Here is a 17,029-nt window from a genome sequence, read left to right as displayed (position 1 = left end):
GGTGTGAACAAGAAGAGCTTCCCCTTTAAGTGCCAAAAGCTTCAAATATAGGCTATGACACTCCGGTCCCACATACTACAATGCACTGCATGTGAGCCCTCAACAAGCTAATGTATGTGCAATGCAAATCTATTCATATCTGCTCCTGATGACGTCACACTGACGAAACGCGTAGAGCGTCACTACGTCACTTCCGCTGTACCGGAAATACTATCTGCTTTCACAGCTCGATTTTCTGTCTGTTTGTGAGTATTTTGTATTACTTCAATAAACCATTTAGATTTAGAAAGATGGATTTTTAACACTGTGTTGGAGCACCGTGACACCACCCAAGGGAAAAATGGTAATAAAATAAGGGATTCAAAAGCTGTGTGAGGAGGGGCCAGAAACGTACTAGATCGTCACGCGATCGTTGTGCGATGATCTTACCCGGAAGTGGGAGCAGGTACCTGGTTTTGACATGTATCCTCCCCCCACCAAAAAAAATGCCAAATGTGGCAGTGGAGGGGGAAAGAAAGGGTGCGAACAAGAAGAGCTTCCCCTTTAAGTGCCAAAATCCAGCTTCAAATATAGGCTGTGACACTCCGGTCCCACATACTACAAAGCACTGCATGTGAGCCCTCAACAAGCTAATGTATGTGCAATGCAAATCTATTCATATCTGCTCCTGATGACGTCACACTGACGAAACGCGTAGAGCATCACTACGTCACTTCCGCTGTACACGGTGTTCCGGAAATACTATCTGCTTTCACAGCTCGATTTTCTGTCTGTTTGTGAGTATTTTGTATTACTTCCATAAACCATTTAGATTTAGAAAGATGGATTTTTAACACTGTGTTGGAGCAGCGTGACGCCACCCAAGGGAAAAATGGTAATAAAATAAGGGATTCAAAAGGCAAGCATTTTGCTAAACATAGAGAAATTTTTACCTGCTGCAAAAAGGTTGAGGTTGGGGTGAGCAGCCAGAACCCAGAAGCGATCGTGGTCTCGGCGGAAGGTCTGGACTCCGGTTCTATAAAGATAAACAGTGATAAGGTGAAATCAAAGGATAAATCCACACCTGGGAAGCAGCAGAGAAATAGGTCCCAGTAATTGTAAGCTGAACTCAAAAGTAAAATTCCACTGTTAAAAATGCTTCCTCCCATCTCCCGATAACTAAGTTGAATAACCCCTGTAAGAAATATGTACAGTGCCTTGCGAAAGTATTCGGCCCCCTTGAACTTTGCGACCTTTTGCCACATTTCAGGCTTCAAACATAAAAGATATAAAACTGTAATTTTTTGTGAAGAATCAACACGTGGGACACAATCATGAAGTGGAACAAAATTGATTGGATATTTCAAACTTTTTTTAACAAATCTAAAACTGAAAAATTGGGCGTGCAAAATTATTCAGCCCCCTTAAGTTAATACTTTGTAGCGCCACCTTTTGCTGCCATTACAGCTGTAAGTCGCTTGGGGTATGTCTCTATCAGTTTTGCACATCGAGAGACTGAAATTTTTGCCCATTCCACCTTGCAAAACAACTCGAGCTCAGTGAGGTTGGATGGAGAGCGTTTGTGAACAGCAGTTTTCAGTTCTTTCCACAGATTCTCGATTGGATTCAGGTCTGGACTTTGACTTGGCCATTCTAACACCTGGATATGTTTATTTGTGAACCATTCCATTGTAGATTTTGCTTTATGTTTTGGATCATTGTCTTGTTGGAAGACAAATCTCCGTCCCAGTCTCAGGTCTTTTGCAGACTCCATCAGGTTTTCTTCCAGAATGGTCCTGTATTTGGCTCCATCCATCTTCCCATCAATTTTAACCATCTTCCCTGGCCCTGCTGAAGAAAAGCAGGCCCAAACCATGATGCTACCACCACCATGTTTCACAGTGGGGATGGTGTGTTCAGGGTGATGAGCTGTGTTGCTTTTACGCCAAACACAATGTTTTGCATTGTTGCCAAAAAGTTTGATTTTGGTTTCATCTGACCAGAGCCCCTTCTTCCACATGTTTGGTGTCTCCCAGGTGGCTTGTGGCAAACTTTAAACGACACTTTTTATGGATATCTTTAAGAAATGGCTTTCTTCTTGCCACTCTTCCATAAAGGCCAGATTTGTGCAGTATACGACTGATTGTTGTCCTATGGACAGAGTCTCCCACCTCAGCTGTAGATCTCTGCAGTTCATCCAGAGTGATCATGGGCCTCTTGGCTGCATCTCTGATCAGTCTTCTCCTTGTATGAGCTGAAAGTTTAGAGGGACGGCCAGGTCTTCGTAGATTTGCAGTGGTCTGATACTCCTTCCATTTCAATATTATCGCTTGCACAGTGCTCCTTGGGATGTTTAAAGCTTGGGAAATCTTTTTGTATCCAAATCCGGCTTTAAACTTCTCCACAACAGTATCTCGGACCTGCCTGGTGGGTTCCTTGTTCTTCATGATGCTCTCTGCACTTTAAACGGACCTCTGAGACTATCACAGTGCAGGTGCATTTATACGGAGACTTGATTACACACAGGTGGATTCTATTTATCATCATTAGTCATTTAGGTCAACATTGGATCATTCAGAGATCCTCACTGAACTTCTGGAGAGAGTTTGCTGCACTGAAAGTAAAGGGGCTGAATAATTTTGCACGCCCAATTTTTCAGTTTATTTGTTAACAAAGTTTGAAATATCCAATAAATTTAGTTTCACTTCATGATTGTGTCCCACTTGTTGATTCTTCACAAAAAATTACAGTTTTATATCTTTATGTTTGAAGCCTGAAATGTGGCAAAAGGTTGAAAAGTTCAAGGGGGCCGAATACTTTCGCAAGGCACTATAGATAGATGGATAGGACAGATAGATCAGTAATACTTGAATGAAAGCGTCACATTTACAGATATAAACCTTCACATTGGAAATGTTAGATCTCATAGAAGACATTCAGTATAAGAATCTGATGGGTGACTCTGCCCGCATACTCCACCAATAACTGGAATATCACCGGTGGGTGGACTGGTTGGTTCTCTAGGAGTGCAAGGCACTGTATGTATAAAATATCCATACCTGGAATTCTTCTTGAAATCTTACTGAACCCAACATGGGATTCCCTGACCCCTCACCTTTTGGACATATCCCAAACGCGGATGCTCTTATCTTCGGAGTTACTCAGGATCAGCTCCTGTCGGGGGTGGAAGACGGCGCAGGAGACATTGTTGTAATGTCCGCGGCAAGTGTCCACTTCCCAGGCCTTGGACTCTGTGGATGGGGGGGGGGGGGAAAGAACGAGACGTCAGATGGTATAAAATGTTCCATTCCAGCCACAACTGTTTTTCTTTTACATTTTCTGACAGAGTGGGAAAAAGCTGCAATCACAATCCCTCTGTGCTTCAATGGAGGGTATTTTTCGGTCACATGCTGCCTTTAGCGGAGACTTCACTTCCTGTTCTGTCATCTGGACAGGAAGTAAGGGGAAATCTCTCTCACAGAGACAGCAACAAAAACTTGACAGAGGTTGTAAACGTTTCTCACAATGTGGGAGATTTTACTAAAACCGGTGACCTCAGAATCTGGGGGCAGCTGCACATGGTAGCCAATCAGCTGCTAACGTCAGCTTGTTCAATGAACGTCAACTATAAAACCTGGAAGCGGATTTGGTTTCTGTTCTTCATTGGCCAGATTGGGATTTTGTTTGGGTCTCACCCTCTGACAACATATGAGCCTCGTGTCTGCGATCTCTCTTCACCAATTCTGGAAAGGTGACCTCTCTACTGCCTTTCATACTGTTGACCACCCCCTCCTTCTCAAAAAACTCTGCCAATCCCTTCACTGACCTCCATTCAGTGTCCTCTACCCCTCTCTGCCAATCCCGCCACTGACCTCCATTCAGTGTCCTCTACCCCTCTCTGCCAATCCCGCCACTGACCTCCATTCAGTGTCCTCCACCTCTCTCTGCCAATCCCACCACTGACCTCCATTCAGTGTCCTCCACCCCTCTCTGCCAATCCTACCACTGACCTCCATTCAGTGTCCTCCACCCCTCTCTGCCAATCCCACCACTGACCTTTATTCAGTGTCCTCCACCCCTCTCTTCCAATCCCATCACTGACCTCCATTTAGTGTCCTCCACCCCTCTCTGCCAATCCCATCACTGACCTCCATTCAGTGTCCTTCACCCCTCTCTGCCAATCCCATCACTGACCTCCATTCAGTGTCCTCAACTTCTCTCTGCCAATCCCATCACTGACCTCCATTCAGTGTCCTCCACCCCTCTCTGCCAATCCCATCACTGACCTCCATTCAGTGTCCTCAACCTCTCTCTGCCAATCCCGCCACTGACCTCCATTCAGTGTCCTCAACCCCTCTCTGCCAATCCCATCACTGACCTCCATTCAGTGTCCTCCACCCCTCTCTGCCAATCCCATCACTGACCTCCATTCAGTGTCCTCCACCCCTCTCTGCCAATCCCATCACTGACCTCCATTCAGTGTCCTCCACCCCTCTCTGCCAATCCCATCACTGACCTCAATTCAGTGTCCTCCACCCCTCTCTGCCAATCCCATCACTGACCTTCATTCAGTGTCCTTCACCCCTCTCTGCCAATCCCTTCACTGACCTCCATTCAGTGTCCTCCACCCCTCTCTGCCAATCCCACCACTGACCTCCATTGAGTGTCCTCCACCCCTCTCTGCCAATCCCATCACTGACCTCCATTCAGTGTCCTCCATCCCTCTCTGCCTATCCCACCACTGACCTCCATTCAGTGTCCTCCACCCCTCTCTGCCAATCTCACTACTGACCTCCATTCAGTGTCCTCAACCCCTCTCTCTGCCATTCCCATCACTGACCTCCATCCCTCTCTGCCAATCCCATCACTGACTTCCATTCAGTGTCCTCCACCCCTCTCTGCCAATCCCTTCACTGACCTCCATTCAGTGTCCTCTACCCCCTCTGCCAATCCCATCACTGACCTCCATTGAGTGTCCTCAACCTCTCTCTGCCAATCCCACCACTGACCTCCATTCAGTGTCCTCCACCCCTCTCTGCCAATCCCATCACTGACCTACATTCAGAGTCCTCCACCCCTCTCTGCCAATCCCTTCACTGACCTCCATTCAGTGTCCTCCACCCCTGTCTGCCAATCCCTCCATTGGCTTCCACTCACCCAACGAATAAAATTCAAAGTGCTAACAATAGTTTACCACACCATCCACAACTCTGCCTCCAGCTACATCACTAACCTGATCTCAAAATATCAACGAAGCCGCTCTCTTCATTCTTCCCAAGACCTCCTGCTCACTAGCTCACTTGTCACTTCCTCCCATGCTCGTCTCCAGGATTCTCCCATTCTTTGGAACTCTTTACCCCAATCTGTCCGACTGTCCCCTAATCTATCCATCCTGTTTTACTCCACATACAGATATGGTGTAAAACTCTGACCGAATATACCCCCAGAAGTAGACCCTTGGACGAAACGCGTAGGGGTTCCTTGGAGTCCATATGTCCCGTTATATGAGTGAATAAGTCCCATTCATGTATTTTGTACCATGTTCAATTGTGTGCACTTTTTAAATCGATTGTTACAATTTTTGTACCTATAGTCGAAAGCCGTTTCAGCATTGTGATGATTTTTTTATCTGGATTTAGTAAAAAAATACGTTTTATTGATTTTGCATCTACATTTTCCCATCACTTTCCCCGGTATCGCAACATCCCGTTCCCCATTTACCGACTCCATAGTTGCCAACATTTGAAAAAAAAAATTCCAAGGACACTTTGCAGTACAGCTATCAATTACTTACCACACCCACTTCCCTGACGCTTAGCCCACTCCACATGATTAATCTCCGCCTACTTATCAGATTATAGGGTCTACTCAATAAAGAGAGAATTACAGGAAATTGAAAAGGGAATTTCAAACTTAAGGCCAAAGTAGCAGAGTAAATTACCCGGGACAGGGTCCTATTTGCCGGGACTGTCCCGGGAAAAACGGGACAGTTGGCAGCTATGCGACTCCTTTTTTGGATTAGGTTTTTTCCATATTTGGTTTCTATGCAGATTCTGTGTGCACAGTTTTAGTAAAATCTCCCCCAGAGTATTTTTTACTGCTGTTTGTGTCTCCATTCTTTAGGCCCCTTTCACACGGGCGGTGCGCCCGGCGGACTACATTTTGCACAGGAGGGATTGATCTGCCGATCCCCGCTGAGCAGGCGGATGACAGGTCCGTCTCCGCTCTGTGTGCAGAGACGGAGCCGTCAGATCCCTGCTCTTCTCTATGGGGAGATCGGATGAGAACGGACCGCCTGCCCGTTCTCATCCGATCCGATCCTCCAGATGGATGGAAAATAGGGTTTCTATCCGTCCGGATTTCACAGACAGGATCGGATACGGATGGCAGCGGGTGTCAGAGGAGATGTCTCCGCTGACATCCGCTGCCCCATAGGGATGCATGGAGCATCCGATCGGGTCCGCCTGAAAAAAACTGACAGGCGGATCGGATAGCCCGTGTGAAAGGGGCCTTAGTGAGATTTCCATGCACTTCCTCTTCTCTGACCCTTACCCAGCAGGGACAGAATCCACATTAACCACTTTAAGACCAGGCCTATTTTTGACACTTGGTGGTTACAAGCTAAAAACAGTTATTTTTTGCTAGAAAACTACTTAGAACCCCCAAACATATATATTTTATCTATTATTTTTTTATATATATTTAAAAAAAAAAAAGAAAAAAGGTTTTGCCTTTAGTTGTACTTTAAGCTAAAAAGCCTTGTGTGCAGCAGCCCACCTCAGCCCCCCTAATACTTACCTGAAGTCCATCTATATCCAGTGATGTTGCAGGAGTGTCTCGGCTGCCTGGGACTCCCCACCTCATTGGCTGAGACAGCAGAGAGGCGCCATTGGCTCCCACTGCCGTCAAAGTCAGTCAGCCAATGAGAAGAGAAAGGGGGCGGCTGTGGCTCGGCTCGGGTGCCCTATAGCAAGCTGCTTGCTGTGGGGGCACTTAACAGGAGGGAGGGAGGTGCCAGGAGCGCCAAAGAGAGACCAGAGAAGAGGAGAATCCGGGCTTCTCTGTGCAAAACCAACTGCACAGAGGAGGAAAGTATGACATGTTTGTTATTTATAAAATAAGGAGACTAATATAAAATTTTAACCACTTGCCGCCAGCCCATAGTCCGACGGTGGAGCGGTGCGGCTCTCATTCTGGGCTGACGTCATACGACGTCCGCTCAGGCACGACCCCGATCTTGAAAAAGAGCCAATGACTTGGTTCTTCACCCATGTGATTGGCTGTGTCCAGTCACAGCTGGTCACATGTAAATGAGGAAGTGCCGTTTAACGGCGCTCCTCGCCTCACACTGTCAGAGTGTGTGGAGAGGGGATCTGATTAGCGGCTCCTTCTCGAAGTGGAGTCCAGGACAAGTAATCAGGGCACAGATCATCAGTGCCCTGAATAAAGTAAAGCAAGAACAGTGCCCAGTGATGCCAGTCAGTGCCCGCCCAAGAGTGCAGCCCCACCGGCGCTCCCAAGACTGCAGCCCCACCGGCGCCCAAGACTGCAGCCCCAGCGGCGCCCAAGACTGCAGCCCCAGCGGCGCCCAAGACTGCAGCCCCAGCGGCGCCCAAGACTGCAGTCCCAGCGGCGCCCAAGACTGCAGTCCCAGCGGCGCCCAAGACTGCAGTCCCAGAGGCGCCCAAGGTTGCAGCCCCGCCAGCGCCCAAGAGTGCAGCCTCATCAGTGCAGCAGAAAAATTACTTAATTACAAAAAATTTATTAAACAGAAACTAGAAAAAAATGTTTTCTTTCCTAAAATGTCTTGTCTTTTTTTTTTTAAACCCAGCGGTGAATAAATACCACCAAATGAAAGCTCTATTTATGTGAAAAAAATTATAAAAATTTAATTTGGGTACAGCAATGCATGACCGCACAATTATCACCCAAAGTGTGACAGCGCTGAAAGCTGAAAATTGGCCTGGGCAGGAAGGGGGTGAAAGTGCCCGGTATTGAAGTGGTTAACTGAACAAGCTGAAGTTAGAAGCCGATTGGCTACCATGCACAGCTGCCCCATATTTTGCACTCTCTAGTCCAGTGATGGTGAACCTTGGCACCCCAGATGTTTCGGGTATTACATTTCCCATGATGCTCAAATACACTACAGAGTGCATGAGCATCATGGGAAATGTAGTTCCAAAATATATGGGGTGGATGCCAAGGTTTGCCACCTTAGTAAAGCAGGAGCTGTGCCCGTGCAACCACTGCATCCCAACTGACAGCAATGGGACTGCCTGCATGGAACACGGTGTGGGTAAAATCGGCCCTCACACGGGGCGCCATGCATCCAGCGGGTAAAGTTGTACAGATTGTGGGTTAGCTGAAGGCTCTCACTGCACACCTCACACACAGGCCAGAAAGCAGAAGTTCCTTGGCTGTCATTCAGGAGAAAGCAAGCGCTTGGGGGATCATGAACAAAAAAGCGTTTGAAGGTTCTCATTCGCCCAGGTCATGGCAGATTCAGCAGAAGTCCATTATATTCAACCAGGCTGCTTCTATAAATGTTTTGGATGTTTTATTTCTCAAGCAGCTTCTTCCACTCTAATAGGTTTCAGCAACTTACCCCAGCATTTATAGCCACATAGGCAACTAAGTTTTAACACCTCTACCCGGAGATTATTACCCATGTAATGTGATCAATTCAAGTGGGAGCAAACAAGTGCACCTTCTATCATGTCCACACAAAGCTTCAAGGTCCTTAAGATCATTTGTGGTTAGAAGTTCTGGCCTATCTTTTTGAATACAGTCATTTGTTAAATCCGGCGCCTTTAGCAGCCGAGAAACCCGGACGTGACGTCATGGACGCCGCCTCCTGGTTACGTCATTGGAGACCCGATCGAAGCCGCATCCAGCTTTGATCGGGACTCCAAACAGCCGGCGGAAGAGCCAGCTGGTTGCTCGGGTCTTCTGGTGGGATGGGAGACCCAGAGAGATCCGTGGGAGGCGTCCCCTCCCACTCGCTGGGGTAACGATCGAGCGGCTCCCGAGCCGCATTGGTCATTACTGCCGGAAAGCCGACCGCCGGCTCTAAAAAAACGGTACCGGGGTATTGCCTCTAGCTGCAGTCATCACCCCGGTACAACCACCTAAATGCAGCCGACGTAGACCAACGTCGGTTTGCGTTAAGTGGTTGTAAAGGCTATGTTTTTTTTTTTTTTTATACCCTAAAGTGGTTGTAAATCGACATGAAATATGAATAAAGCAAATCCCTCTATAGCAGGGGTCTTCAAACTATGGCCCTCCAGTTGTTCAGGAACTACAATTCCCATCATGCCTATTCATGTCTGTGAATGTCAGAGTTTTACAATGCCTCATGGGATGTGTAGTTCTGCAACAGCTGGAGGGCCATAGTTTGAGGATCCCTGCTCTATAGTGTGTACTTGTCTCAGTCCAGAGCACTAGGTGTCATTTCTGTCTGCTGCCTCCTTCCTCTGCTATCGGAATGAATCGCTTCTGACAAGTTTTCCTGACATTAAGAGAAAAATGGTGACAGTGGAGGGATCTCAGCTCTGTTCCTGTGTGAAGGGGTGTGTGTCCTTTCCTTCCAATCAGCTCTCCTCACTGATGTAACTTCAGCTCTCCGCCCCCTGCTTTGATCCTGTATAAATTCTGCACTTTGATAGGATGCAGGGGGAATGGCAGCTGGATGTAGGGGGAATGGCGGCTGTAGATAAACAGGTACAACTTATGTAGGAGGATTTGTTTCATCTCTGTGTATCACCTGAGGCAAGTCACTGCACTGGGTGTATGTGAGGGTCTACAACCACTTTTAATGCTGGCACTTTTCCACTGCAAGTACCGGCTCGGCTCTACTCGGCCCGGTTTGCTTTTCCACTGCTGGTACCGCATGGTATAGTGTGGGAACGGTTCGGTACGGTACGATATAGGTTTACTTTTCCACTAAAGTAGTACTAAAGTTAAGTGGGTGGGATAACAACGGGGTGGGTGGGATTCTCTGACCAATCAGTGGCTAGTAGTGACTGCATGCAAAGGATTGTGGGATATGGTACCAGTTTGGTACCTGTTGGAACCACAATCGAGTAGGTACTGTTTTTTCAGAGCCGTACCGTACCGTTCGGTTCCATGCAGTGGAAAAGCAAACCTATACAGACCCGAGCAACCAGCTGGCGCTTCCGTCGGCTGGTTGGAGTCCCAATCAAAGTGATCACAGTAGTTCTCAATGGCTAAAAGAATGGCAACCATGTTTACTACTGGACATGTGATCATTGTGATTGGTCACAGCGATCACATGGTGTCAGGAAGGAGCACTGCTAATCGGTACTCTGCTGTGTCCAGTAGCACAGTGGTCAAAGGTTTGCGCCGATGCGTGCCTCTGGGGGGCACACATGAGGCGCAGTACTCCCCAGAACGACGTTCATCCCACCCTGGCAGGAAGCGGGTAAACATTTCATGGTACCCATGTTGGCTATAATTACCGGGGTATGTTCCTGACACTCATAATAACCGAGGAAACTACTTGGGTGAGTAGCAAATCATCATCAATTCAGAAGTAAAGTACAATGGGAATAACTACTACTAGATCTTAAGCCAAAGCAGATATAAAAGGAAGAATTGAGTATAGACACTTGATCACTGGGCCGTCTACCACACAGTGCACAGAACCTCAGTAGTGTCACTGAGAAGGTACCACAGCTAAAAGGAGGCTCCAGTAGGAAACAGGGGAGGAACATGCCTTCCTTTGAACTATGGGGGGGTTTGGGTTTATCACAACAGCCTGCTGGAGAAGAGACAACAACGCTGCACAGAACACTACAGTTCACGGACGGCAGTCACACACAGACAGGGACAAACACATGCAGGCAGAAACCACCATGTATGGAGAACTGGCCTGCGCAGGCTGGGACAACCTCTGGAAAAGACACAAAGAGGACCACGTGTTAAATCTCATCCCTATCACACAGATCCACCCCAGTACATACATACTAGATGTCTAAAACAGGTGTCTCCAAACAATGGCCCTCCAGTTGTTCAGGAACTACGTTTCCCATCATGCCTAGTCATGTCTGTGAATGTCAGAGTTTTACAATGCCTCATAGGATGTGTAATTCTGCAACAGCTGGGAGGTCCATAGCTTGGAGATCCCTGGCCTAAAACATTGCTCATTGCGAGCAGCAGCCACTCAGAGTTCATTCTGCGTTGGCCAGACCCCAGGTGAGTGAATTCTGATTGGTCGCTATGGTTCTCCCTTAATAAAAAAAACACACCTTATTGAATAAAGGCTTTGAGAGATATAAAGTCACTTACCGTTCATTCTCCAGATTTTCACCTGCCGGTCATCAGCTCCGGACACAATGAGAGGCATGGTAGGGTGAAAGGCGGCCCAGTTCACACCACGATCGTGACCCTGGGGTTGAAGGAACAAAAAATGTATTAACTTTTCAACCCATCCAAACAGCTAAATACTCTTTAGCTTCTAAGCTCTCACGAGGTGGGCCCTCCTAACCCTCTTGTATTGAAACTGCACAGTCTCTTTACTCTGAAAAGCTGTCAAAAACTGGATCACCTGCTGGCAGCACTGTGGTTTCTGGACCAGAAGGTTGTAGTTCCAGTTTCCACCAACAGGTGTCTCCCAGCAGATAGTTTTCACCTGATGCTGGCTGCTGGGAGGGTATTTAGTCCCTCCTCTACTATTTCCTCTTGCCTGCTAGCCAGATACATGCTTGCTGACTAAACTTGAGTCTAAATCCTGCCCTGTACCCTGCTGTCTCTTATCGGCTCCCCTTGTTCCTGATACCAGTCCTGGTTCCCCTTCCTGACTGTTCCTTGCATCTCTAGTTTGGTCCAACAAACTATTCAAAGTGCCTGCAAACCTGGAATTTTAGTTTAAAAGAGGGGTGGGCCACTGTGGCCCTCCAGCTGCTATGGAACTATGTGTCCCATAAGGCACTGCAAAACTGACAGTAACAAGTATAACTACCATGAGGCATGATGGGACTTATAGTTTTGCAATAGCTGGAAGGCCGCTGTTGGCCACGCCCGCTTTAAAGCGTCCTTCACCTACTGTACAGTACATAAAGCGCTGTGTAAATTGTTAGCACTAGACAAAGGCCTGTTCTAACAGAACCGTGACTCGCATTGTGCTTGTGGGCTTCCGTCAGTATACCACCTCCTCCCAGTCTTGAACATGGATATCAAATATCCTAGCTGCCCCCATACAAAGCTAGCTGACAACTTAGCTTGTACAAGTTTTGGAACCTTCTCCTTTATTGAACAGTCACACAGAATTTATATACAGCATGGACATCCCCCCTCCTGATCAGATTACCCCATCAGGTCAGGGGTTGCCTGATTACATTATCATATACAGATGAAATTGTATACAGAAATATAACTAACCTGAACTAATTATCTAGCCATCTGGACAGAAACAATGGGACAGACAGGCTTAACAGAATACACATCAGATCTCAATACACAGACAATAGGAAGGGACCACCACTGACAGAATGTCCGTCTCGGACATTGAAGTACAATACACATTATCAGAAGTGTAAACACGGAACCCCCAGGAGATAACAGGAGAGTATATCAGCATATTCAACGATGTGTGGAAGACAGGTGGTTGAGCTAATGATTTTAGCATCTGCTATGAGTCGGACTGTGTGAAGCAGTCTTCATAGGTTTCTTGAGATAAATATTACTGTCCCATTTGAAGTAATCCAAACCATATTCTCAGTGTCCATTAAGTACCTGTCTTTCACCCCCAGTGACGGTAAGTACCGTCACATATCCCCCCCCCCAAAAAAAAATAGACTAACCAGGTACCAGACGTCCAATCGGTCTGTGCCTGAGTTAGTCAGGCAATAAGTCCCAAAGAGTCAACCCATCATGGGAGCCTCCTTAACAAAGCTCCACATGGTTTGTAAGTTTGTCCCAGCAGGGCGCATGGAGCTCTCATAGCCGATCAGTCTATGGAAGTCTGGTTTGGGCAGGCCAGACTGGGCTTCTTGGTCACCCTGTGTCCCTTAATAGACACAGGGTGACTTACACATAAGAGGGGCCTAGGGGACAGAGGGATTTCCCAACCTCTCTAAGATAAGCTGTGTTCCACGGGCCCCCCAACTACAGTGACTCCCGTCACACCTGTCCTACATAAAACATTTTACATGCAACTAAAAAAACTTGTCAACATTTTCAACTGTATATTTGCAAATTATTGTATTCTACAACAAAATTCAAAAATGTATCGCGTGTCTTTTTCTATTGGACTCCCAGTGCCCCCAGCCTCATCAACATGATGTGAGATACACACATAGGAAAGGGTAATGCACAGTACCTCCAGAACATGTTTCACCACTGCGTCGGTGGTCCCAAACAAATCCACTCCTGTGATTCCACGCACATCGGAGTCCACCGCTCCCGGAGAAAGGTTCTTTTTGCGCAGGCCTTTCCGTGAGACGAGAGCAGAAGAGACATGATTATTGTATGGTAAAAAAAAGGGCCTTACACTTCCTGCAGCCACAAGACGACCAAAGGATGCATACGTCTACAGCCTCCAGAGCCTGGCTGGGACTTGGATGCAAGCATTAGGAACACCAACGTGTTGTGTGATTGCCACTTGTTTAAAGGGCAGCTCTAGGCAAAATATTTTAATTTTTTTTTTTTTGGAGCAGGGAAAGGGTTCGGGTTCATCATATTTATCTATGTCATGGAACAAGAAGTCATAAATTCAATGTATTATTGTCAACAGAACTGGAAATAAAGAGAAATCTTCCAATGAGAATATAAAGGGGATATTCACTCACTTCCTGTTCCAATGGGAATTTTGGGGCACAGACGGGGAAGGAGGAGGGAGAAGGAGGAGAGGAAGGAGGGAGAAGGAGGAGAGGAAGGAGGGAGAAGGAGGAGAGGAAGGAGGGAGAAGGAGGAGAGGAAGGAGGGAGAAGGAGGAGAGGAAGGAGGGAGAAGGAGGAGAGGAAGGAGGGAGAAGGAGGAGAGGAAGGAGGGAGAAGGAGGAGAGGAAGGAGGGAGAAGGAGGAGAGGAAGGAGGGAGAAGGAGGAGAGGAAGGAGGGAGAAGGAGGAGGGAGAGGAAGGAGAAGGAGGGAGAGGAAGGAGAAGGAGGGAGAGGAAGGAGAAGGAGGGAGAGGAAGGAGAAGGAGGGAGAGGAAGGAGAAGGAGGGAGAGGAAGGAGAAGGAGGGAGAGGAAGGAGAAGGAGAAGGAGGGAGAGGAAGGAGAAGGAGAGAGAGGAAGGAGAAGGAGAGAGAGGAAGGAGAAGGAGAAGGAGGGAGAGGAAGGAGAAGGAGGGAGAGGAAGGAGAAGGAGAAGGAGGGAGAGGAAGGAGAAGGAGGGAGAGGAAGGAGAAGGAGGGAGAGGAAGGAGAAGGAGGGAGAGGAAGGAGGGAGAAGGAGAGGAGGGAGAAGGAGAGGAGGGAGAAGGAGAGGAAGGAGGGAGAAGGAGAGGAAGGAGAAGGAGAGGAAGGGGGGAGAAGGAGAGGAAGGAGAAGGAGAGGAAGGAGGGAGAAGGAGAGGAAGGAGAAGGAGAGGAAGGAGAGGAAGGAGAAAGGAGGAGAAAGGAGAAGGAAGGAGAAAGGAGGAGAAAGGAGAAGGAAGGAGAAAGGAGGAGAAAGGAGAAGGAAAAGGAGAGGAAGGAGAAGGAAGGAGAAAGAGGAAGGAAGGAGAAAGAGGAAGGAAGGAGAAAGAGGAAGGAAGGAGAAAGAGGAAGGAAGGAGAAAGAGGAAGGAAGGAGAAAGAGGAAGGAAGGAGAAAGAGGAAGGAAGGAGAAGGAGAGGAAGAAGAAACCTCATACTTCAACTAGCTCACTGGGTTTTGGCCAGATGGCTTAGATACAAGCAAGCCAAAAAATACAAGCAGAGTGCCAACCAATCGGTAAAAAAAACAAAACAAGTTGCTTTAACGAATTGTAATATGATGGCAAAAAACACCCAAAACGATTTGGGGGCCAATTCACTCCTCTTCATCAGGGTTTAGAAACATTACGAGGACACAAAAGAAACAAAGTAGCCAAAGAGATCTGCATTGGATCTAGTAATTATCCTGGGAGATGCGAGTGCCTCAATATTGACAGTGGCAGCTTTCATAAGGTTGTTATGCCCTGATGAAGGGAGTGCAATGCCCCCGAAACACGTTGGATGCTCTACTTGATCATTTTATGACCTGGACTCTTTCACCATTTGGTTTAACCCTTTTACATTTTTTGAAGAGCCTGCAGTTCTGCATCTTACTGTGCTAACTCCCAGTCTTCAGTCTATCCACAGGACTCCCAATCATTAAAAAAGCATGAATGGACTCAACTTTAGGCCCCTTAAACATGGGCGCCCCTGGGCGGACTCTGCTTGCTCAGCATGGGGATCGCTCCGCTGATCCCTATCCAATGCATTTCAGAGGCTCAAAGCTCCCACTTCATCAGGACTGTATCCAAGATGTTTCAGGGGCTCAAAGCTCCTCCATCAGGACTGCATCCAAGATGTTTCAGGGGCTCAAAGCTCCAGCCTCATCAGGACTGTATCCAAAAATGTTTCAGGGGCTCAAAGCTCCAGCTTCATCAGGACTATATCCAAGATGTTTCAGGGGCTCAAAGCTCCCACTTCATCAGGACTGTATCCAAGATGTTTCAGGGGCTCAAAGCTCCTCCATCAGGACTGCATCCAAGAGGTTTCAGGGGCTCAAAGCTCCAGCTTCATCAGGACTGTATTCAAAAATGTTTCAGGGGCTCAAAGCTCCAGCTTCATCAGGACTATATCCAAAATGTTTCAGGGGCTCAAAGCTCCAGCTTCATCAGGACTGTATCCAAGATGTTTCAGGGGCTCAAAGCTCCTCCATCAGGACTGCATCCAAGATGTTTCAGGGGCTCAAAGCTCCTCCATCAGGACTGCATCCAAGATGTTTCAGGGGCTCAAAGCTCCAGCTTCATCAGGACTGTAGCCAAAAATGTTTCAGGGGCTCAAAGCTCCAGCTTCATCAGGACTATATCCAAGATGTTTCAGGGGCTCAAAGCTCCCCCTTCTTGAGGACTGTATCCAAGATGTTTCAGGGGCTCAAAGCTCTGGCTTCATCAGGACTGTATCCAAAGATGTTTCAGGGGCTCAAAGCTCCAGCTTCATCAGGACTATATCCAAAGGTGTTTCAGGATCTCAAAGCTCCCCCTTCATCAGGACTGTATCCAAAGATGTTTCAGGGGCTCAAAGCTCCTCCATCAGGACTGCATCCAAGATGTTTCAGGGGCTCAAAGCTCCAGCTTCATCAGGACTGTATCCAAAAATGTTTCAGGGGTTCAAAGCTCCAGCTTCATCAGGACTATATCCAATGCATTTCAGAGGCTCAAAGCTCGCCCTTCATCAGGACTGTATCCAAAGATGTTTCAGGGGCTCAAAGCTCCCCCTTCATCAGGACTGTATCCAAGATGTTTCAGGGGCTCAAAGCTCCGGCTTCATCAGGACTGTATCCAAGATGTTTTAGGGGCTCAAAGCCCCCTCTTCACCACGACTGTTAGGCTGGCCATGCATTATACAGTTTTCCTATTCAATTTACTTTAGATTTACCTTCAACTACGTAGTGCAAGGGCCTGCCTGACTGCATACAAATTAAAAGCGTTCAGATTTGACCTCATATTATAAGGTCCAGCTAAATCTAAATGAAAATTGTACAAGAAAATTGTATAATATATGGCCAGCCTTAGTGAATTCTGATCGGACAACCAGATACTTGGAAACATTTTGCAACTGATGTACAATATAAAACTGAATTTCTTACCACCACATAAGCACTGATGAAGAGAAAGTTTTGAGCAATTGAAATGCGTTGCCACCACATAAGCACTGATGAAGAGAAAGTTTTGAGCAATCGAAATGCGTTGTCACAAGGAAAAAAAAAATTCTTACAGGACTTACTCAAGTTTTGTGGTGCTCTCACCCATCTAGTGTTCTACAAGGGAGAGAGTCACATGTTCAGCCATTCACCTAGTTTCCCTTGGCCTGACAGCTCAGCATAAAATCAAAGCTTTATGGGGAACTAAGTGATCCTTTTACT

General features: G+C 47.2%; 1 protein-coding gene across 1 annotated transcript in view; it reads right to left on the bottom strand.

Annotated features, from left to right (window-relative positions):
• COPA (COPI coat complex subunit alpha) overlaps positions 1-17,029 on the bottom strand; it is a 60,016-nt gene that overhangs the window by 25,135 nt on the left and 17,852 nt on the right. The window contains exons 7-10 of the mRNA XM_082275747.1: positions 13,319-13,428; positions 11,287-11,386; positions 3,095-3,230; positions 933-1,015 (exon numbers count right to left, since the gene is read on the bottom strand). Of these exons, the coding sequence (XP_082131873.1) occupies positions 933-1,015; positions 3,095-3,230; positions 11,287-11,386; positions 13,319-13,428 (429 nt within the window). The remainder of the gene's footprint in view (positions 1-932; positions 1,016-3,094; positions 3,231-11,286; positions 11,387-13,318; positions 13,429-17,029) is intronic.

The sequence above is a fragment of the Pelophylax lessonae genome (genome assembly GCF_965119305.1).
Source record: "Pelophylax lessonae genome assembly, chromosome: 13".
Taxonomy (NCBI): Eukaryota; Metazoa; Chordata; class Amphibia; order Anura; family Ranidae; genus Pelophylax; species Pelophylax lessonae.
Note: the sequence above shows the minus strand (reverse complement) of the source record. Positions and strands in the feature narration are given on the sequence as shown.